The 22,720-nt window shown below is 48.6% G+C and overlaps 2 protein-coding genes across 11 annotated transcripts in view; both read left to right on the forward strand.

Annotated features, from left to right (window-relative positions):
- The window catches only part of GLG1 (golgi glycoprotein 1), a 169,244-nt gene extending 161,410 nt beyond the window's left edge, over positions 1-7,834 (forward strand). The window contains exon 26 of the mRNA XM_038368833.2: positions 1,846-7,834. Coding sequence (XP_038224761.1) covers positions 1,846-2,013 — 168 coding nt within the window. The 3' untranslated portion in view covers positions 2,014-7,834. The remainder of the gene's footprint in view (positions 1-1,845) is intronic.
- A 7,389-nt stretch (positions 7,835-15,223) lies between these two features.
- PDPR (pyruvate dehydrogenase phosphatase regulatory subunit) overlaps positions 15,224-22,720 on the forward strand; it is a 73,412-nt gene continuing 65,915 nt past the window's right edge. The window contains exons 1-3 of one of the 10 annotated variants that reach the window (XM_043495377.1): positions 15,224-15,323; positions 16,481-16,602; positions 18,027-18,326. In XM_043495377.1, coding sequence (XP_043351312.1) covers positions 18,100-18,326 — 227 coding nt within the window. In that variant the 5' untranslated portion in view covers positions 15,224-15,323; positions 16,481-16,602; positions 18,027-18,099. Of the gene's footprint in view, positions 15,356-15,418; positions 15,441-15,996; positions 16,154-16,480; positions 16,603-18,026; positions 18,327-22,720 lie in introns of those variants that run through there. The other 9 variants (XM_043495379.1, XM_043495383.1, XM_038368324.2 and 6 more) reach the window with 9 other exon arrangements.

Genomic DNA, 22,720 nt, shown 5'->3' on the forward strand with positions numbered 1-22,720 from the left:
CATCAGTGCACCCTTCTTGTTTTCAAAAAATAAATCAGTCCATGTCAAATTGAAATGCTGCTTGCTGTTTTTTACAGTTGTAAACTGCAGACTGTATGTGTAACACACCGTTGTACTGACGAGAATTAAACTTGACATATTGCAGCTTGCTTTTTTAAAAATAGGTTTTCCCTATACTCTCTCTCCAACATATACAGCTCAACACGTTACACTCATAGTTTTTACTTAGATTACATGAGTCACGTGGAGTTAAAGATTTACTAAGAGCTTGAGTAGAGAATGCAGTTGCGCTGGCAGACCACCCGGGGCTGTTTCACAGTCCACAGTTTGGGAACCCATGTTCAGAGACTGAGACATGGTTCTTGTGATTCAGACTGTTAGTGTCTTGTGAAGAAATTGGCAGGAGGGCGAGGTGGGATTTGCTTTCAACCATGGGAAGGCTAAAGAACAGACGTGCCTCAGTCCTGTGAAGTGACTGAGTTAATGCAATTAACTGTGTTATGCCTCTGTCAAGCAGAACAGTGGGAAAGGACAGTCTTTCTACTTTCAAATCACAGATCAGATGGTTTAATACATAGAGAACAGGGTTCAGTTAATAAATGAGGTAGTAATGTAGAGTTCAGGCTGCTGCTTTGTTCCATTCTGATCTTGCCGTGCCTAGGTATTGCAGCATGTATTGTATATGTTAGGCTGAATTCAGAGTCCCATGCACACCAAGCCAAGTAAAGAACAAAGTTTTGACCTTAATTCAGTAAAATGGAAAGGACTGTAATGGTTGGATGGGTCCGCAGTCCTTAAACCAGTCCCAGCCCTGCCATCAGACTGTACCCCCAGGCCTTCTACCCTGGAGGCAGTGGTTTTGCCCTCTTAGTCTGTGTTGGCCCCAGTCTTCGGCTGGGCTCCTGAAAATTCAGTCCCCTTCTGAGGGTTTACTGATGTCCAATTGTAGGCTCTTCCCCAGTGGCCTCTGGGGGGGGAATCTGGGCCTGCCTACTACTAGGGGCCCAACTTTCACTAATATTCTGCCCTTAGCTCAAGGCTCTTCTAAGCTCACACCCAGTAGCTCTTACATGCTTCCTAGTCCTGACTAGCTCTGGGCTGTCCATTGTGCAGCAATTCCTTCAGCCAGCCACACCATTCATGCTCCTCTAGCTCTAGCGAGGAACTGCACTCTCTGGTCTGGCTCTCTAGCTTCTTTTTATAGTGCCCTTCTGGGCCCTGATTGGCTGCTTCCCTTGCAGCAACTCTAGCCTGCTTGGAGGACTTCTTCATTGCTCCTTATCTGGGATGAGAGTGGCAGGGCCCTGAGGCCTCCAACAGGAGGGCTCTGGGCCTAGTCCACCCCGTCACAAGGATCCTTAAGTTATTTATACAACCCCTTTCTCAGCATCTGGATTACTTGTCTAATAACACTGAAAGCAAACTGCTCTCAGTGCCCCTCGGGACTAGTTCACAAGCAGGGCAAAAGGTGCCAACAGAGGAAGAGCTATGAGGTTGGGAGGGGTGATGTGAATGGAAAGGCAGGATGCTGGAGAGAGCTAGAGGAGGAGCTGGGATGTCTTTTGGGCATTTAGGAGCTTTAGAGCTTTGTGTCCCAGTTGATGGAGTCCATCTCCTACAGGCCTATTTGTATGTCCCAGCTCATGTGTTACATAATTGTGTCCCAGGGAAAGCTCAATTATAAAAAGAGAACATGCTGGATGCTTACAGGAGGCAAATGGGGAATTTACAAGTGTCCTTACCCAGCTCATAAAATAGCATCGTTCTACATGTCGTTAGTTTCTCTGCTAAGACAGATGTGGAAACTGAAGTCCTGTTAATTATGTTTCCTGCCTTGCCCCCTAGGTTGCCCCAGCAGAAGGCTTTTCTGACCTTGCTATGCAAGTGATGACTTCTCCGTCCAAGAACTATATCCTGTCGGTTATCACAGTCGGCATCTGTGTACTCTTCCTGATTGGCCTCCTATGTGGCCGGATCACCAAGCGGGTGACACGAGAGCTCAAGGACAGGTAGAGCCTGGGTTGCCTGCTGAAGAAATGCCTGCCCAGTACCCGATTTGTACAGCTCTCCTCTGTATAGTCTGCCCACCCACCCCCTCTTGGGAGAGGGGAATAAAAAAAGAATTGGAATGGCAGCAGGTGTCGGCTCAGTTTTCCCATCTTGGATCTCATCCATGGCATCTTCACCACCCTTAGGAAAGAGTCGGCGTAGCCAGCAGCTTTTGTTACCCCTTTGTTAGCGGACTCCTGTTACCTGCCTGTAGATGAGTCTCTTTATTGTATTGTTGGACCTGCCGTCACCAAATCAGACTGATGTGACCTGCAGCTCAAGCAGTTTTTAAGTAAATTTTTACAGGAAGAAAAATATATAAGTACCAATCATATGAGTTAGGCAGCGTTTCTTACTGGGACGTATTCATGCTCTGCGGCTGGGTAAAATTGAGGTAGGAAGTTAGAAGGTAAATTGCATCACTCACCGCAGTTGGCCTTGTTTCAGACATCTTGCTCATCCTATTCCAAGCATCTTCAGGGCATAGTTTGACTGCTAAGGATGTCAGTCAGTGGAGTCATCCTCTGAATGTCCTGTTTTTGTTACTGTGGGTTTTTTATTTGGGAAGATGATGCCCTCCAATTCCCGTTTTCCTCTGCCACTCACAGGATAAAATAAAATACTGGCCAGGATCAAAAACTCCAGTGGTCGGATATGCCATTGGAGCCATATAGCATATATTTGATTAGGCTAGGGAAAGGGTGTGGAAGTTATGCATAGAAGAGCCAGTCACTGTAATGCATTGACAGCTCCACTGTACATACCCTGATTAACTAACCTATTAACCTTCGTTCATCAAAGGCAATGCAGTTGAATTTTGTAAGTCCTTTATTTCTCCCTTCTGTTGCCAAGCGAAGACACCCCGCCCCCTCGAATGAACTATTCAAAGATGGTCGTGATGATACATTAACAATGCTCCATGTTGTCAAGTGATGTTGAATGGGATTGAGATACCAATGTCTGTTTCAATAGAAGGATTATTTATGGGTTAGTGCAGTGATTCATCATTGGCCTCTCTGAGTCTTAATTGCTTGAGTTACAGCATTAAAAATAGAGTAAAACTTTCAAACCTCTAAAACACTGGTTTATGTAGATGGAATTTGGCATCTGGGGATGTAGGTCAGAAGTGCTGGCTCTAAATGCCAAGCAGGAGAGAATTCTGATAGTGAGGTGAAGGACAGACATGTTGATCTTTAAGGGGAATAGCTTTGTTGTCACCCACTGATATGCACACATAAGCTCTAGTCACGTTTCAAGAACTTGGTTCCCAGCCCCATTGCCCAGCTCAAGGGAGGTGTTTTTGTAGAAACACCTTTAGCTGTGGTAACTTCTTACCATCTTCTTTGTTACACAAAGAGTGGAGGGAGTAGAGCCTCCTCTAGGCCTCTCTCTGTGGTTGGGACCTGCGATACACAGGTTGAGTGCATGGTTCAAATGTGGCAGTGGTGCACAAGAGTCAGCATGTACAGTAAGATATAATTATATATATTTTATTAGCCTGTTAGATGTGTTCTCCTGTGAGTGCTGGAATATAAATCATGTGCCTAATGCTGTCCAACTAGGCTAATGCTTGATCCATAACTTTCTTTTCCTACTCACTGTTGTTGCATTGCTAAGTAATTTCTGAAATTTCCAGTGTTATGTATTGATTTGGTACAAGATGTGGACCAGCTGATTCTAATTATGCTATGTAAACACACTGATCTCTAAAAATACTGTGATTGCTTTTGCAAAATGCTAGAGAGGGGTACAAAGTATCTTCACCATGCCACTTTGAAGATAGAAAATAAACTATTTTGAGACCCAATCTTAGTAGTATGGTGATGACATACTAGAAAAGCTCATGTGAAAGACAATTGTTGGTGTCTGGAGTCGAACCATGAGAGCCAAGGGACTATAAAGACTGGACGGGATGATGGGAGAACCTGAGCAGTGGAGCAGTTTCCATAGAAGAGATCTGCCATCTTGCTTGATGTGCTATAGGTTTCCAAGCAGATGACATTTAAGTCATCCTTGGAACAGAAATGGAGCCTAAATTACTTCCCCCACCTTCCTTGCCCAGTGCTACTTGTGTGGTTTCCCTGATTCTGCATGAGTGAATGGAGCTGAGGGCCAAGAAGGCGATGGCAGATCACATCACTTGCTTGAAGCATAAAAGGGTGTGGGTGACACCAAGCATGCATGTGGCAGTTGCAAAATCACATGGTTTCACCTCTCACTCGAAGCAAGCGTCACTGCAACACTTTCTAACTGTCGAGGCTGCAGGTCAGACAGATGGAATGGATTCAAAGTGCAGGAGGAGGGGGAACAAGATTGTACCTTCTCCCTAATGCAGTCTTGCTTGTTTGGCAATCCTTGCGCTGCCTACATTTTACAATGGCAAAATTGAATTGGCATCCAGAGACTTCATATTTGTGAGGGAGCATTTGCTACCTGTTTAACTTGAAGAACCTAACTGAGGAGGTGTAAAATACATTGACTAGCATCTTCTGGTGAACCCCAAATTTAATTATAGTGGAATACTGTAGATGGTTTGTCAGCCATGGTTCTGGCTGTGAATCTTGGTGAGGGAAGAACGGAAATGCTGTTTTACTTTCCAACTTAAGTTTTGTATTAGAGTAGGTTAGAACCTGGGAAGACTTGATTTCCTGCATTTTCCATTGCAGTAGACGTAAGAGGAATGCTAAAGGCAAAAGACTAGTCAGCTGTGTAGTGTAGAAGGTAAGAACAGAGCCCTAGATGGTAAAGAGCAGACATTGTTCTGTGGAATGCAGGATCTCTTCTTGAGTCCTCTTCTAGCCAATCTCTATATGTGTCTGTGCTCAATTTGAATGCAGTATTGTCTCATTACTTTAACCAGCTGCCGTCGTCATCCCTGCTACTGTGTAGTGCTGAGACCTTTCTCTTATCCAGGTGCGTCTATTGCTAACCTGATTGTTCCATCGGTGTGAAGCCTTCACTAAGCAAACCCCAAGCAGCAACTGCACTTTCTGGGTATTGCATTGAGCATCTGCAGTCTACCTGGTGTTTGCCTTCAAAATTTCATCCTGGAACTTAGTTTCAGATGTCAGTGGACAATGGAGCTGCTGTCAATGGGGGAGTGAGGGAAGGGGTTTAATGAAGCAGGAAGGTGTGACATGACATATGTTTCTGCATGGTTGCCTTCTGTAATGGCATGGTCAGAAGCGCAATAACGCATAGGCGCAAGGGTCCTGTTGCAATTACAAAAGGGGATAAAATAAAATAGAGAGAGACCCATTTCTTGCAGGGAACTGACATGGTGAGGCCTGGGCAGAGAGAACTTTGTCACTGACTGCCACAGTTTTAGCCATTTCATAATCATTAAGATTTACACCCAATTCACTACCTTCCAGATGGGACCCCCTGACATATTGGCATGCTAAACACAATGATTCTGGCATAGGAGCATCTTTTTAGGGACACTAGAAATATTCCAATACAGTGTGTTAGAAATGTCATCCTAGCCATCATAGTATCTAAGGACCTGTGCATCTAGAGAAGGCCTCTAGAAAAAACACAGCAAAATAACCAATATTGTTCTAAATATATCCTGATAGCTGAGCACCTGCCCCTTGGATCTCTAATGCAAACACTTGCTCACTGTGTGCCAGTAAATGCCCATAGTGGGTGGTCATTCCCTATAGCAGGAAGGGAGAGGGAAATACACAGTTGTAAAATGCACTACTGCCTTGAATTTAGGGAAACTTTTTACTTTGATTTAATGAGAACATTAGAAATACTTGGGAATCAACCATTTCAGAGGGGACTTGGTGGAAGGTGACTTCTAGATCTGAGGCCTCCTTGCCACTTCCCTACTCTTAGCCCTAATGTTCATCATTCCCCTTCAGCATTGACTTAACTGTCTCCCCTCAGTTCAGGGAGCCAGCTATCCATTTCATGGAGTATACTGTAAATGTATGTCCTTCCCATGGCTAAGCATTCCTTCTTGGGGGCTTGTTCTAGATATTGTAGAGCTGATGCTCCTGGGAATGGCTTGACTGGAGTATCCAAAGGGGGAAATAACTCCTAATAAGGAATGGTGCTTCTGTATACCCTGCCTTCCTCTTCTGCTCAGATGCCTAATGGTACATTCAGAGCTTACTCTCACCAGTCAAGATCATATGTCTGAATAACCTGGGAAGGATTGTGTGTCCCATGCATGTGCATCTCAGTGCTTCACTCTGGCTAGCCAGATGGTGGTTGCTTGCAGGTTCTTGTAACAAAATAGTCTTATTTATTGTTTCCTAATGGGTCAAATCCAAGTCTTTCGATTTTTTCTTTTTTGTTGCCTTTTGGTTAGCTCTGTCCCTGAGTTTTCTTGCCTCCCAGAAAAATCACTTTTCACATGCAGGTGGCTGCAATAAGGATGAGGCCAGGAGCAGCATTCCTTCCCATGCTTCACGCAAACCTTGTGTCCCTCCTCCTCTGTGCCGCAGAAGGGCTGAAAGACCCTCCTGAAGTTAGAATAATTCTCTGCAAGTTCCACCTGTGAGGATTCCTGCCAGAGCCTGGCTCGTGTGATCCATGCAAACATGGTGATCTTGCCCCTGAGTGAGACTCTGGTGAGCATGCTCTGTGAAGATGCACTATATACTGGGGAGGGCTGAGCAGGGCAGCAGTTTCTAACATGCAGTTACTGTTAGCAAAGAAGTTGCTTTTCTTTGCAGTGGGTGAACGGGAGGGAGAAGCTGAGAGGAAAATGTGATGTGCAAACTCAGTGCCAGAGGCGGTAAGCTCTGGTTTATCACATTCAGGTGAATGCGCTTAAGTTGGATGATTTCTGTTAACGCAGACTGTTTAGTTCAGAAAGAATGTAGTTGTTTGACTCTTTTTTGCCAGCTTTTGGTTGTCAGTTAATTTTGAGTTCGGTGTGAGACAAGATCAGAACAGGGCAACTAACTTTTTCCCCCTATTAAAATACTTTTGGAATAGATTTATAAACTGTTCGTGATTTGACTAAACCAATGAGGTTTTTTTACAATAGTGTCATGGAGAGCAGCACAGCTCCCAATCACGTACTGTTGCTTTCCAGCTTCTGAGGATAAGGAGATGGGCCAGCTTAGGTTTTCAGCCTAATAAAGAGCCACTGTGTTGGGTCCCGTTCATGGTGTGTGCTCTAATTCACAGCAAAGGCTCAGTTGAGTGGGAGAGGAGAGTACTAACTGGTACAGCCAAGATCTAAATCTGGTAAATTGGTACAGCTGCTTTTCTCTTGCACTGTTGGGCCTGCAGAACCTGTCTGTAAGGGCGGGGGAGCAGTATCCTGCCTTCTTTACTGGATAGAAGCAGCCTGTGTGATGACTGTTTCCAATAACAAACTGTTTGTTTTGGGTTTGTAATTGATTGAAAGCAAAAGATCAGTGTTCTAGGGTAGGTCACCGAAATGCCGGAGTGCAAAGAGCACTGAGGAGATTGGATGTTTGTATAAGGGGAGACATGTTAACACAGGTACAGGGAAGGGTCTCTAAGTAGTATGCAGGGATAATATTGTGAGCCTCCCCAAGTACAATGTACAAAACAGACCCAAGCAAGAAATCATAGACTGTACAGCAAAAACTGTTTGAACTTAGTCCTTTTTTTAACGTAACATTAACAAGACTCTTTGTAAATTGTTTTCCTTTCTGTGTATAAAATCCTGGCAGTTTCTTGTTTTTTACATGTTCATTCTGTGTAATTTTGAGATGTTACTGAGATTCTGAACATAATGTGCTTTTTTTCTGTACAGATGAAATGGGAGAATTTAATAAAAAAAAGTCTGCAGGTTTTTACTTGTTTTATCTTTGTTGATTGTGAATTAAAATGGATTCACCCACAGCTTTTCCAGAGTGAAGCTTTCTGAAGCTGATCCTGATGGTTTGATTTTTTTTTTAAATTGTTTTACTGACCATCCCACTGAGTTCCATATCAAACAACTATCAAGAGAGACCGAACAGAATCTGGCCGCTTATTTTTAAAAATTCTGACCGTACTGCCCTAGGCCAGATTGGAAGTGGTATCCTAGAGGTGAAAAGCTTGCTAGCCCATTACTAATCTCCTGCCTGTTACACTTGAAGGGGTTCTCTTTAAAGACTGCCGATTTTTTTTTTTACAGATATTTTCAAAGTGCTCCTCCCAATAGACCAAATGCATGCCCGTTTGATTCCCCTATTTCAACTCCACTATCTGTGCTTACAAGAACACTAATCAGCAACTCAATTAGTTTGAGTGGACTATGCACATCATCCCCAAACCCTCCACCCTCTGCTGGTATCCAAAAATTGCTACAGCTCTGAATGCCATAAGTGATGACTTAATTGTGCATTGAGGGGTCATGGAAAGCCACATGCTGTGAGCATGCACTTAAGCTGAGTTTGGTTTGGAGATGTTATGCTTGTGTGAACTGCACCAAGTGCAGCATGTCTTAATGGAAGCAATGTTCTTGGTAAACCGGAATATGTAACTTTTCGTGGCTAAACAGAGTTAATTTATACAGACCCAAGCTGTAAACAAGGGGTGGAGCAGGTTTGCTAAAACCGATAGTTCGGAAAAGTGTTGGTTGTCAACTCAAGGCATATCAGGCAGTCCGTGTTCTCCTATGACACGAGTCCCAGTACATTTGAACTGGCACTTAGTCAGTGCACTAAGTAGGGAAGCCAAGTTCCCAGACCAATTCGTTTGTTGCACTCCAGTGAACCAAATGAGAATGCAGGATACTGGTTGTTCATGCTGCGTGTGTGCTATACACTATGTATACAGCCTGGGAGTACTGACACTCGCCCCACAGACTTCTGTCTTCTAGTTCTCCAACAGTATCTCTGGACATTTTTCTATTTTGTTAGCCTCTTTTCTTTTCTCTTGATGCTGCAAAAACATCCATGAGGATCCTGTCTACCCTCTTGAGAGTCAGACACTTAACTGTAGTCACGATAACTTAACAAATTTGGGCATTTTTAAATGGCTATTTTAAAATAAATTCTAAACCAAAAAGCCTCCTACGTAATACTGTGCTATTCTGACTTTCTTGAAGTGTTGAAGCAAAGGGTGTGATAGGAATGGGATTGACAGACCTGGAACCTAAAGCCATCTGTCCATAGAACAGGTGAAACACAGGTAGGAGCAGGGCAAGTTAGTTCTGAAACTCTAGTCTGTTCCCCAAAGGCTAAATTCTGCACTTGTGCAGTTCCCATCCAAGGGCAGAATTCTAACTATCAAATCTGAAATCCCAAATACTAACATGATTTACTAAAACAAAGTACACTAATATAAATAAGCAGTGCACACTGAATTACTAGGGGGCTGATCCTGTGTCCTCATTGAAATTAATGGCTTTATCTGCATGCATAAGGACTAGATGAGTAATGAGTGCCTACTCAGGGACTCAGAGTAGCAGCCATGTTAGTCTGTATCCGCAAAAAGAACAGGAGGACTTGTGGCACCTTAGAGACTAACACATTTATCTGAGCATAAGCTTTCATGAGCTACAGCTCACTTCATCGGATGCATTCTCTACCTTAGTCATTTAAAATCAATTCCTTAAAACCTGCCACCTCTCTGCCATAAATTGCTCCTTAGAAGCCACGCAGCATGAGACAGACTGCATGGTCTCAGCCATTAGGACCCCCAACTGTGCAAGACGCTTGAACGGAGCAATGTTGCTGTCCCTCTACACTGCAGGTTCTTTCTCTAGTGGCAAGTAGCAAATCACCATGGGGAGTCTCCACAATACAAGCACTTGTCTGAATGAGACAAGAAAAGCAGAGACTGAACTAGATCATGCTTCTACTCCTTGTGAGGGGTGGATCCTAAAGGGGAAGGAGAAGAAGTGGGAAGCTGTGGAGGAAAAACTCAGTTGGGGAACTTTTAAGGGGACACAGGATCAGCCCCTGGCCCATTCATGGGGAGAGCAGGGGGAGGCCCACTAGGCTCTCCTGATCCAGACCTGAATCTGGCTCCCTCAGGAAAAATGGGAATACCAGATGCGAGCTGCATGGAATCCTCTCCTTCCTCATACTGCCCAGAGTGTCCTGTCCAAAGCTGGATGCTTAGCACGGGAACTCTGAGGCAAGCCACTGCCAGCTGGCTTGGGCCCACACCACCTAGTAGGCAGCTGGGTGGGAAACCCTGCTTGCCTGGCCGTTCCGAACATGAGGGAGGAAGCCCTGCAGTCCACCTCAAACACAAGTGAGCCTGCCCAGGTTTGGTGTCTGAGGCCTGAAGACTGAGCCATAGGCTAACGGAGCTTGTTTTACCAGCAGAGCTATGTCTGTTAGGGGTGTGATTATTTTTTTAAACCAACAGTTATGCTGGGACGAGCCCTAGTGCAGATGCAGTTTTACTCGTCTAGCTCAGTGTTTCTCAAATGCGGCCACCAGGGGCTTTTCATATGGCCACAGATCACCGGGGTGGTGACTGGGATGAGGGGGAAGTATCAGCCCCTCTCCCTTCCTTCCTCTTGCTTCTGCATGTGCTACCCTGCACCGCCTCTGGAGACAGGTGGGGCACAGCACTGAAGGAGCAAGGTGAGTTCTTGACCTACGGGGGGTACACAGTGGGGCTCAGGCTTCCATGCCAGGGTGGTTGGGCAGCGGGCTCGGGTGGCAGGACTTGGGGAGCATGGCTGTGCAGACCAGGGCTCCAGCTATGGGGCTTCGGGCACCAACTCCTGGCTCCAGCCACAATATTTCAGGTACTGACCAGGTGCCAGCACCCCAGGCCCGGCTGTGGGTGCTGACCCAGGCTCCAGGACATGCTGGCCCTGGGTGCCAATCCCCAGCCTTGGCCATGCAGCAGCAGGTGCTGGCCCTAGACGTCAAGCCACAGTTCCCGGCTGCCGTTGAGCAACACCTGGCCCGGGCTCTGGGTGCGGGCACTGATCCCCAGCCCCACAGCTACCGACCCCTGGCTCTGGTCGCACAACTCACTATCCACCCACATCACTCCTGGTCCCTGCCCCAGCCCTGCATCCAGGCCACCATTGACCCTGGCCCCCACTGATTTCCCCTCCAACCCCACCATCCAGGACTTAATTTGTCCTGGGGCTTGCTGGGAAAAGTTATATTAACAAACATGCAAATAAATAAATAAACCTTCATCACTAAATTACAATGATTTGGATGTCTATATGTGCATATTTATTTTTCCTAAAGCTGTTAAAGTATTTTAGGAAAGTGGTGGTGCAGCCACCAAAAAATTTGTTGTGAGAACCCCTGTTCTAGCTCATTTCACTTCCCTGCACCAGAATCAGAAGTAACAATAAGCACTTTTATACTGATAAAACAATGCCCTCCTAGGGGTGGTTTTGCTGCCAGCCTAGTTAAAGCAGCAAAGCTTCCAGAGTGAGGTGCATGCTGTCATCCTCCCCAAGGAGCAGAAAGAGGCAAGGGAGACAGCCCGGAAGGGCAGTCGGTGCAGTGCAAAATCTCTTCAGCCTGACTGGTTCTTCACTGTATGTGTCTTCACCCAGTCAGCAAGGACTTCTGGGCCATGGCTGAAGAACTTTCTCTTTGTTGTTTGGGTGACACTGAAAGATTTCTCTTATTCTCTCTCTGCTTAAAACCAGCACTTAAGCTTAAATATGCATGCTGCTTATTAGATACAAACAAGTTTAGAACAAGATCAAAGACCCTGAAACTGTATAAAGGAATAATTCAGCTTCCTGGGGGTTCTTGTTCTGAGAAAAAGGTGCTATGAATCTGTAACCACAGAAGAACCCTGGGTGGGTTTGTGAAGGACTGTTCACCTGCCTGAACCTTTATTGTAGTTGGGCCATGCTCTATAGTAAGCTTGTTGTTACTAAATGTTCTCTCTAATGTTTTTACCTTAAGAATAAATGTGCTTGCTTGGAAAGAGCTATGTGGTAGTTTAACTGCGCCAATTTCGTTCTTTATAGCCTTTGAGAGGGTAAAGAAGGTCTGCTTAGGGAATACAGTGTAGGGCGAGAACTGTGCAGCCTGGAAATACCCTGGTCAGGAGGGAGAGAGACGTGCGTCTCTGCCCAAGAGAAGTGATGGCTGGAGAGCTGGAAGTCTGAGAGTGGATGAAGAAAACGTGTCTGGGAGTGTTACCAGATTTGCCCATTACCTTGGGTTACGCTCATTTATTAGGGTTACTCTTCTGGGGGGAGCGGTGTTATGTAATTCTATCAAAGTACGGCTTGTGTCTTCATATGGAGCTCTACTTCTCCCTTCTGCAAGTCCCCTCCCAATGGAGCTATCCTGCAGGACCTAGGTTCCCCAGGGCTGGGTTCCTCCAGCCCCAGAATCAGACGAACACACACACACACATTAACAGAGCGCGTCCAAGAGGACAGGGTTAATCAGCACCCCCAAGCTGACCCCTTATATGTCCCTGGGCTCAGTAGGCTGGGTCAAGCAGCATTTTCAGGCTGCCACCCTCATATGCCATGGGCACCACACCAGAATAGAACATGCCCGAGCAGTGGTTTGCACCAGCACTTTCAATCTGCCACCCTCATATGCCCCTGGACTCAGCAGACTGGGTCGAGCAGGACTTCCAAGCTGCCACCTTCATATATCCCAGCACAGAGGGCATGATATCATAAAGATACTTGCAAACACCCATCTGTGGTAAAATTTTTGGTATTAATGTTACCTTCTGCACTCCAAACTCCTCAGCCCCAGCTTGGAGCCCCCTTCTACACCCCAAACCCCTCATCTCTGGCCCCACCCCAGAGCCTGCACCTGCAGTCCTCACCCTTCCTGCACCCTGGACCACCCCAGAGCCCTCACCCCTCTCCTACACTGCTGCCCAGTGATGGTGAGGGGAAAGCCAGGGACAGACGGAGGGGGGATGGAGCAAGCGGGGGTGGGGCCTCAGACAAGGGGCAGGGGCGATGGTGTTCGGTTTTGTGCCATTAGAAAGTTGGCAACCTCATGGAGGTGAACTCAGTGCCTCTCTCTACCCTGGATTCTAGCCCAGGGCCCCTGGTAGCAGGTAGCTAAGGTTTGGCTGGGCAGCCCTCTTGTTTCTTCCCTAGAAGGGTCCATCTTCTCAGAGTGCTGGCGGTGGTGGCGCAAGTCTGCCCTGAGGGCGAGCGCCTGCTTCCAGTTCTCAGTGTAACCCAGAAAGAGGAGCCGGCAGCAAGCTGTCCCGCTGCTCGGTTCTCTCCGGGAACTCATGGCGCTCGGCTGTGCTGGTCTCTGGCCAAGGGCCCATCTGCCACCTTGGTGGGGGCTGGGCGGGGGGCGGTTTCCCCCTCCCCCAAAGTCGGGGAGCAGAGTGGAGTGGGCTGGGGCCGGGTTGTTCCACTTCCCGCTGCCCCGTGATTGTGGGGTCGGGTCCACTCTGCAATCACTGGGCAGCGGGAAGTGGAGCGACCCGGCCCCAACCAGCTCCGCTCTGCCGCTGAGTGCTGGGGGGCGGTGTCTCCTCTGCCCCCAAGTCTGGGGAGGAGATGGAGAAGTGGGGAAGGGGCATGGGATTGGGAAGAGAAGGGGGCAGGGGAAGCGGGGGCAGGGCTTGGAGAAAGAGGCAGTGGGGAGGAAGGGGGTGGGGAAGGTTGGGGAGGAGATGGAGAGGTGGGGAAGGGACACGGGATGGGGAAGAGAAGGGGAAGCTGGAGCCCTTGGCAGAAGCTTGGCTCCCCTGTTAAGCAGGCCCATTGAACCCTCACCCTGACAAGCCCCCGCCTCCCCTGCATCAGTACCACCCTGAAGAGCCCCCCAGACACTGGACCCACTGAGCCCCAACCACCTGCACCTAGACCCCAACCAATGAACCCCACCTCCCCTGCCGTAGACCCCCGCTGAGCCCTAAACACCTTCGCCTGGATCCCCTGCAGAGTCCCACTGCCCCTGCATCTGGAACCCCCAATGAGCTTCTGTGTATCCAGATCCCCCACTGAGCTGCCCGCACCCAGATTGCCCCACAGAGAACTCTCTTACCCCCACCTGGATCCTCCCTAAGTGCCTCTGCACTTGTATCCTGCTGCCGGGATGAGCATGTCTGTCCATATCTGGAGCACCTGGCGCAGAGGGGCAGGGCTCCAAGGTGTTTCTGGGGCAGGCCTGGCCCTTTCGCTGTGTCAGGGTCGAGTGCTGCCTCACTGCCGAGTTCCTGTCCCGGGGCTGGGGGAGGCTGTAGGGTGATCTCCCACCTCCATGCAGCTAGTGGCCTGTGCTCCTCACGGCCAGGCTGGAGTCTCCACATCTACTTATTGACAAATAAAATTGGCAGAATTTTGAAATGTGCACAGAATGTATAATTTCTGGTGCAGAGTCCCCCCAGGACGATGAGGTGCTGTGCAGCTGTAATGGGAGGACTGTGAGGAGGGTGGTGGGCAGTGGGGAGGTGGTGCGGTGTGCAGGGTGCTGCACAGTTCTGGTGGGAGGCTACCAGGGGAGGTTTCTGGACGGGTGGCCAGGGGGGGTACAAAGACTTGTGGGGGGGAGGTCTCTGGAGGGGGGCGGGGGGGCGCGGGGAGCGTTGGGGGGAGCGGGGGGGTGCAGGGAGCCGTGGGGGGAGGTCTCTGGAGGGGGGCGGGGGGGCGCGGGGAGCGTTGGGGGGAGCGGGGGGGTGCAGGGAGCCGTGGGGGGAGGTCTCTGGAGGGGGGCGGGGGGGGGCGCAGGGAGCCGTGGGGGGAGGTCTCTGGAGGGGGGCGGGGGGGGCGCAGGGAGCCGTGGGGGGAGCGGGGGGGCGCAGGGAGCCGTGGGGGGAGGTCTCTGGAGGGGGGCGGGGGGGCGCAGGGAGCCGTGGGGGGAGGTCTCTGGAGGGGGGCGGGGGGGCGCGGGGAGCGGTGGGGGGAGCGGGGGGGCACAGAGAGCCGTGGGGGGAGGTCTCTGGAGGGGGGCGGGGGGGGGGCGCAGGGAGCCGTGGGGGGAGGTCTCTGGAGGGGCGCGGGGGGGCGCGGGGAGCGGTGGGGGGAGCGGGGGGGGCACAGAGAGCCGTGGGGGGAGGTCTCTGGAGGGGCGCGGGGAGGTCTCGGGGGGGGTCACCCCCCTTTCCCCGCGCCCGCGCCCGCGCCGCCGTCTCTCTCCGAGCCCCGCCCCCTCCAGCGGAGCGCGCTGACTGACAGGGCTGCCGCGGGGGTGGTGCCGCTCGCGCCGCACGCAGGCCCCGGCGCGCCCCCGTCACGCCGGGAGCGTCCCTCCGCGCGCAGCCCATGCCGGCCCCCAGCCGCTAGGAAGCCCCGTGCGGCGCGGGCGGGGTGAGGAGTTGGCGGAGGCGGGGCTGGCTCTTGATTGGTCCGCGCGCCGCTGTCGTGCTGTGGCGAGCGCCGTAAAGTGCGGGCGGTCGCGCGCGGGCCAGCGCGGCAGGTGAGGCGGCGACCCCCGTTCCTCGCGCAGAGGTGACCCTGGGCGCCGTGACTCGGGCCCGGCCGGGGCTCAGGCCGTGTCCCGCCGTGCGCGGGGGCTGGTTCCTGGCCTGCCGGGGTCAGTCCTGGCTGCGGGGCCGGGGCGCTGTGGGGGGCCGGGCCGGGCCGGGGCGCGGATGGTTTGGGCGCTGGCCTGGCGGCAGTTGCGGCTGATCTCAAGCCGCGAGCGGCGGCAGACGCGCTGCGAGCCGGTCAGGATGGAAATGGCAGAATGGCTCTCAAAGCGAGGAGATGAATCGCAATGAGCGGTGTAAACCACTACCCTTGAGAGGGAAGAGTCAGCCCCCGGCTCCGCACTGGGGGATAAGCGGCTGGGCGGCCGTACTGTGAACAGGCTCTGAGGCTCTAGTGGGTCCCACGTTGAACATGAGTCAACGGTAATGCTGTTGCAAAAAAAGGCCCATGTCATTTTTAGAAAGTGTATTAATAGGTGTATCAGGTGTGGGAGTTGGGAGTCACAGAATAGCAGGGCTGGCAGGGACCTCAGGAGGTCATCTAGTCCGACCCCCTGCTCAGAGAAGGAGCAATCCCCAATTTTTGCCCCAGATCCCAAATGGCCCCCTCAAGGATTGAACTCACGGCCTATTAAACCCAGGGTTAATGCTCAAACCACTGAACTCCCCTCTGCTTGGCACTGGTGAGGCCTCAGGTATGGCCAGTGCTGGGTGCTACTCTAAGAAAGATATGAACAAATTGTTGAGAGTCCAGAAGAGAGCAGTAAAAAGGGCAGTTTAAAAAACCTGAGCTAAGAGGAAAGGTTGAGAGAGATGGGTATGTTTCATGTAGAGATGCCAAAGGTGGGGGAGTGTAGGGAACCTGATAACAGCTTTCAGATTCTTTAAGGGCTGTTATAAAGAGGATGGTGCCCGATTGATCTCCATATGCACCAAGTGTAGGACAAGAAGTAATTGGCATAGTTTGCGGCAAGAGAGATTTAGGTTAGGCATTGGGGAAAAGGTCCTTTTAGTTATAAGGATAGTTAAGCATTGGAACAAGTTACCTAGGGAGCTTGTGGAATCTCTCTCATTGGAGGTTTTGAAGAACAAGTTAGACAAACACCTGGCAGGGGTGATCTATATGAATTTAATTCTGCCTCAGCACAGGGAGATGGACTTGATGACCTCTTCAGGTTCCTTTCAGCTCTACGTTTTTGTGATTTCTGGCATGATGCTCATGATTATGAAGTGGTAATAATGGCTGGGGCTTTAAAGAAATCTAAGTTAGGTGCCCAACTCCCATTAAAATTCAAACTCCATAGGAGTCCACTCTTGTCGGACATGTCTAAAATGAGATTTTGTAAGGCCGCGGCTGGGGGACAGGAACCTTGGCCCTGACCCAGTCCTGCCCCAACCAGGAAAGAGGTGCCCCTTGGCCCTGACCAGGCTCGGCCTCGCTACAGGCACCCGTGCTGGCCTACAGACACCCCTGCCCCAACCCAGCCCTGGACCTGCTGCGGCCAGGGGACAGGTGCCCCTCCCCCGGCTCAGCTAGGCCTGGACCTGGCGTGGCTGGGGAAGAGGCGTCTCTCCTCTGGTGCTGCTGCTGGGGGGAGTCCTCTCTCCCCACTGTAGCCCCAAGGAGCACCACTGCACCCCAAACCCCTCATCCCCAGCCCCCCCAGAACCTGCACCCCCAGCTGGAGCCTTCATCCTCTCACACTCCAATTCTCTGCCTCAGCCCTAAGTCCCCTCCCCCACTCCAAACCCCTTGGCTCCACTCAACCACATGAATTTTGTTATGTGCACCAATATGGAGGTGATGTGTCTCACATCGCTTCCATATTGATGTACGTTACAAAATTCATTTCGCACATGGGTGGGAAAAATTAGAGGGAACACTGGTTGGGGGTAAACTGAACAAAGGAAGAAATGTTGTATAACTGGTGAGCTCCAGTGTGTGAATCATAGCAGTGAGACTAGACCGTGTATCAGGCTGAGCAATGCTAACTGTACAGCAAGGAGCCTTCAGCAGCATCCATTATGAAGCAACTGTATAGCCTCTAAGTCGAAGCTATCCGGATTCTAGTTTATTCAGGATGTGCCTCTCCATTCAAATAAAGGACAAACGTATCACTTCATTCTTAAATTCCACGTTTTGCCAAATAATTTCAGAAGCCAGTTAAAAATTCTCTACAGTCCTTCATGGACTTTGACTTTCTCTATTTCATTCCCTGCACCCTCCACTCTGTTCACATTGGCATCTTCTCTGTCTCATCACATGATCTTGCCACTGTTGGTGCAAGAGCCTTTTCTCTGCAGCTCTTGTCACCTGGAACAGACATCCTGTGTGTATGTAAAAACTTTATCTTGTTTTCTTCCTCATTACTGAGCTAAGCCAAATTCAAAAGAGAGAAACTCTAGGTCTCATCAGTCTCCTGATCTGTATAGTTCCTTTCAGTAGCAAGGCTGATCTTTGAGAACTCTCAAAGTCTGCACAGGCTATTTTCCTGTTTATTCATCCATCAGCATTTAAAGATCCCAAGTTGTCAGTATAGAGGCTTTCAGATACCTTATTGCACATCATGTATTGCATTGTCCCAGTCACCACACTCCTCCTCCCTACCCCTGAGTTCCCAAGAACAGCTTTGCACACATGTTCTCTGATAAGTGGTAATAATGATCTCTGTTGCTTTTTCCTTCCCTAGAAGAAGTGGCAGTGAGCTAGCATCTTAACGTGTGTAGGTGGTGTCTCGAGAAAGCTGACTGACACCCGTTGGGATGTTTCTTCGGCTATTGTCAGATGTCCGGTGGCGGACAGCCAGCCCAAGATGGAGAAGCATGTCCAGCTCCCGGCACATGACCACATCTGCGACAGAGCCTCCCCCCATTTCCCTGCCAGCTCAGGCACAGGTCGTAATCTGTGGTGGTGGAATCATGGGCACCTCCATTGCATACCACCTCTCCAAGCTAGGATGGAAGGATATAGTCTTACTGGAACAGGGCAGGTAAGAGTTCGATTTTTCTCTTCATTAAAGCATACTGAAACCAAAACCTCAGAACTGTATGGGACTTGTGTGCACACAGTATCTTTCTTCGTGTGATCTTTTCATCAGCTTACTTTCTCCCAGCATCGGAGCTGCTAACACTGCACATCAGTGATGAGACCTAAGTCAAACCATTGGCTTTGCCCTTTCTTCACAGGCCCCCAGGAAATTGCATATTGTGAGCTCTACCCTACCCAGTGGAACTTTATAGGCCATTCTTCAAAGCCTAAATGCCTCATATAGGGCAAGAAAAATAACAACTTTAGTTTTTAAACTATACTTGGGTCTTCTGTTTCTCTTCCACACTAAACTTTCCTATTGCCATCATGATGATCTTGCTGGCCTCCCAATATATTTAAGATCTCTCACTCCAATTTCTGAACAAACTCCAACATAAACAAAGGAACTTCTCCTTTGTTTGTCTACACAGGAATAAAAAAATCTCTGGCTGGCTTGGGTCAGCTGATTCGGGCAGTAGGGCTGAAAAATTGAAAAAGTAGGGCTGAAAAACTGGTCACCCTGTTTACTGTACACAAGAATACCTATGTTTTAAAAATGTCAGCTGGATATTATTTACGAAGATTATAGCATAGACAGGGTTACTGAGGTGTTACTTTCTTATGGGAGATAGATATGATGGACGATAGTGAGCTCTGCGAAAGCCTGTGCGGCAAAGGACAAGCTGGTGTAATGGTAGGAAAAATGGGTTAATGGCCCTGGGAATCCTGGCAAAGTGATGATGATGTGCTTAGATCTAATTGTCATTTCTTTACATGTTCAGAGAATTTCAAAGGGTAAGATTCTTGTGGCACCACAGCAGTCTCTTGCCCAGTAATATAGATGTACAGTAGTTAGTAAGAACATAGAAAAGTATCAGTGTAGCAGCCGTGTTAGTGTGTATTCACAAAAGAAAAGGGGGACTTGTGGCACCTTAGAGACTAACAAATTTATTAGAGCATAAGCTTTCGTGAGCTACAGCTCACTTCATCGGATGCATTTGGTGGAAAAAACAGAGGAGATACACACACACACACACACACACACACACACACACACACACACACACACACACACACACACACACACACACACACACACACACACACACACACACACACACACACACACAGAGAACATGAAACAATGGGTTTATCATACACACTGTAAGGAGAGTGATCACTTAAGATAAGCCATCACCTGCAGCGGGGGGGGAAAGGAGGAAAACCTTTCATGGTGACAAGCAAGGTAGGCTAATTCCAGCAGTTAACAAGAATATCAGAGGAACAGTGTGGGGTGGGGTGGGGTGGGAGGGAGAAATACCATGGGGAAATAGTTTTACTTTGTGTAATGACTCATCCATTCCCAGTCTCTATTCAAGCCTAAGTTAATTGTATCCAGTTTGCAAATTTAATTCCAATTCAGCAGTCTCTCTTTGGAGTCTATTTTTGAAGCTTTTTTTTTTTTTGAAGGATAGCCACTCTTAGGTCTGTGATCGAGTGACCAGAGAGATCTCTTGTGTGGACTGGTCCAGGCTGAGGTTGATGGTGGGATGGAAATTGTTGAAATCATGGTGAAATTCCTCAAGAGCTTCTTTTCCATGGGTCCAGATGATGAAGATGTCATCAATGTAGCGCAAGTAGAGTAGGGGCATTAGGGGACGAGAGCTGAGGAAGCGTTGTTCTAAGTCAGCCATAAAAACGTTGGCATACTGTGGGGCCATGCGTGTACCCATCGCAGTGCCGCTGATTTGAAGGTATACATTGTCACCAAATGTGAAATAGTTATGGGTGAGGACAAAGTCACAAAGTTCAGCCACCAGGTTAGCCGTGACAGTATCAGGGATACTGTTCCTGACGGCTTGTAGCCCTTCTTTGTGTGGAATGTTGGTGTAGAGGCTTCTACATCCATAGTAGCTAGGATGGTGTTTTTAGGAAGATCACCAATGGACTGTAGCTTCCTCAGGAAGTCAGTGGTGTCTCGAAGATAGCTGGGAGTGCTGGTAACGAAGGGTCTGAGGAGGGAGTCTACATAGCCAGACAATCCTGCTGTCAGGGTGCCAATGCCTGAGATGATGGGGCGTCCAGGATTTCTATTGTCATGAATTCTCATAAATTTCAAAAGGTGAGCTAAAAGTCATTTCAGGAATCACACCTGCTCGAGTCCTCTTGCTGATGTTTATGCTTTTATAGCCATATTTTTGTATTTTATGGTGTTTCTCTCTCTCTCTCTCTCTCGTTGCTGTGTGAAAGACCTATACAAATAGGCAGAACTGATTTATAGAAGAGAATTAGTGAAACTGACACTACACAGAGTGCTCTTTAATATGCAATGCAAACAAGTAGGAAAAATAGAAATACGCTTTTTCTTTAATTTATTAGTCATTTTAGGCATTACTTTTGACAATGGGCACATAAAAATTGAGGGTTTTTTATCTCCATGGTGCTCCTATAATCGTACTCAAATCATAAAATCTTTCATCTGTAGATCTTATGAACTTTATGTAAATGGGTATCATTATCCCCATTTTACACATGGGGAAACTGAGGCAGAGCTAGCTAAGGCCTTGTCTAGGCTAGGATTTGAAGATCCTTAGCATGTTAAGCTACACATTTTAAAAGTATAGTGTAGTCCAGGCAGTGTGTCTTGACTATACTAGACTTTTTAAGAGGTTGTTTGCTAACCCTCAGCCTACATGAGGCCTAATTGACTTTCCCAGGGTCAGACAGTAAGCCAGTGGCAGGGCTGGTATAAGAACCCAGGTCTTCAGATTCACATCATTTTGCCCTATTCACTCCACCATGGTACCTTGTCCATGGTGTTATTTAACGGTTCCCTAGTAGGCTTTGTATTGACACCTTGCTGGGATGAATGAAGTGAGGGGGCACAGACCATGCTTGGCAACTGCTGCTGACTGGACACTTTGTTTTGGGTGTGTGAACACAGTAGCAGTGCAGCAGTTCGCATGGGATGCTTTTTCTTTTCAAAGGAAGAAAAATATGGACTCAACCCATTTTTTTTAACAATAACTTGGATTCTGAGGAACACAGCAAACATTGCTAAAAAGCCCCTGAAATGAGGGAGTCCATGCAGTTTTCCCCACAGTTAAAATTTTCCACCTGTTCTCCTGATGAATTTTCCCATCGTATATTGCTTGGAAACAGAGCACAGTGTTTTTTTTAGCACTCTAAACCTTTTTGTATTCTCTCTTAATTTGGTTCATGTATAGTTTCATTGTTCACACATTGACAGGATTAGTGATTGCAGCCTGTGGACTATTAAGTGCTCCAAAGCACAGAATCATAGAATATCAGGGTTGGAAGGGACCTCGGGAGATCATCTAGTCCAATCCTCTGCTCAAAGCAGGACCAATCCCCAACCAAATCATCCCAGCCAGGGCTTTGTCAAGCTTGACCGTAAAAACCTCTAAGGAAGGAGGTTCCACCACTTCCCTAGGTAACCCATTCCAGTACTTCATCACCCTCCTAGTGAAAAAAAGTTTTTCCTAATATCCAACGTAAACCTCTCCCACTATAACTTGAGACCATTACTCCTTGTTCTGTCATCTGGTACCACTGAGAACAGTCTAGATCCATCCTCTTTGGAACCCCCTTTCAGGTAGTTGAAAGCAGCTATCCAATCCCTCCTCATTCTTCTGTTCTGCAGACTAAATAATCCCAGCTCCCTCAGCCTCTCCTCATAAGTCATGTGCTCCAGCCCCCTAATCATTTCTGTTGCCCTCTGCTGGACTCTTTCCAGTTTTTCCACATCCTTCTTGCAACGTGGGGCCCAAAACTGGACACAGTACTCCAGATGAGGCCTCACCAATGCTGAATAGAGGGGGATGATCATGTCCCTCGATCCTTATACAGCCCAAAATGCTGTTATCGTTCTTGGCAACAAGGACACACTGTTGACTCATATCCAGCTTCTTGTCCACTGTAACCCCTAGGTCATTTTCTGCAGAATTGCTGCCTAGCCACTCAGTCCCTAGTCTGTAGCGATGCATGGGATTCTTCCATCCTAAGTGCAGGACTCTGCACTTGTCTTTGTTAAACCTCATCAGATTTCTGAGCATCCGTTGTGTAGCTCAGGTTTTGAGCTTAACATGTGACAGAAATCTGAATTAGTTGTGATGCATATCTTGGTTGTACCTAGAGGAGATTTTAAAGTTTTATTGCCACTGTGATGGGCTGGATCACAGAAACCCCTTTAGGACTGCCATCTGATGTGCCTAGACTACCTCTGAGCCTGTTTTCCCTGCTAGCTTGGGACTTCAGTCCCTTGCCTGGTTTGAGCCAGACATGCTTGCCTGCTGCAAACACATCCAAGTCTGAACCACATTCCCCACAAGCCAC

The sequence above is a fragment of the Dermochelys coriacea genome, chromosome 12 (assembly GCF_009764565.3).
Source record: "Dermochelys coriacea isolate rDerCor1 chromosome 12, rDerCor1.pri.v4, whole genome shotgun sequence".
NCBI classification, from domain to species: Eukaryota; Metazoa; Chordata; order Testudines; family Dermochelyidae; genus Dermochelys; species Dermochelys coriacea.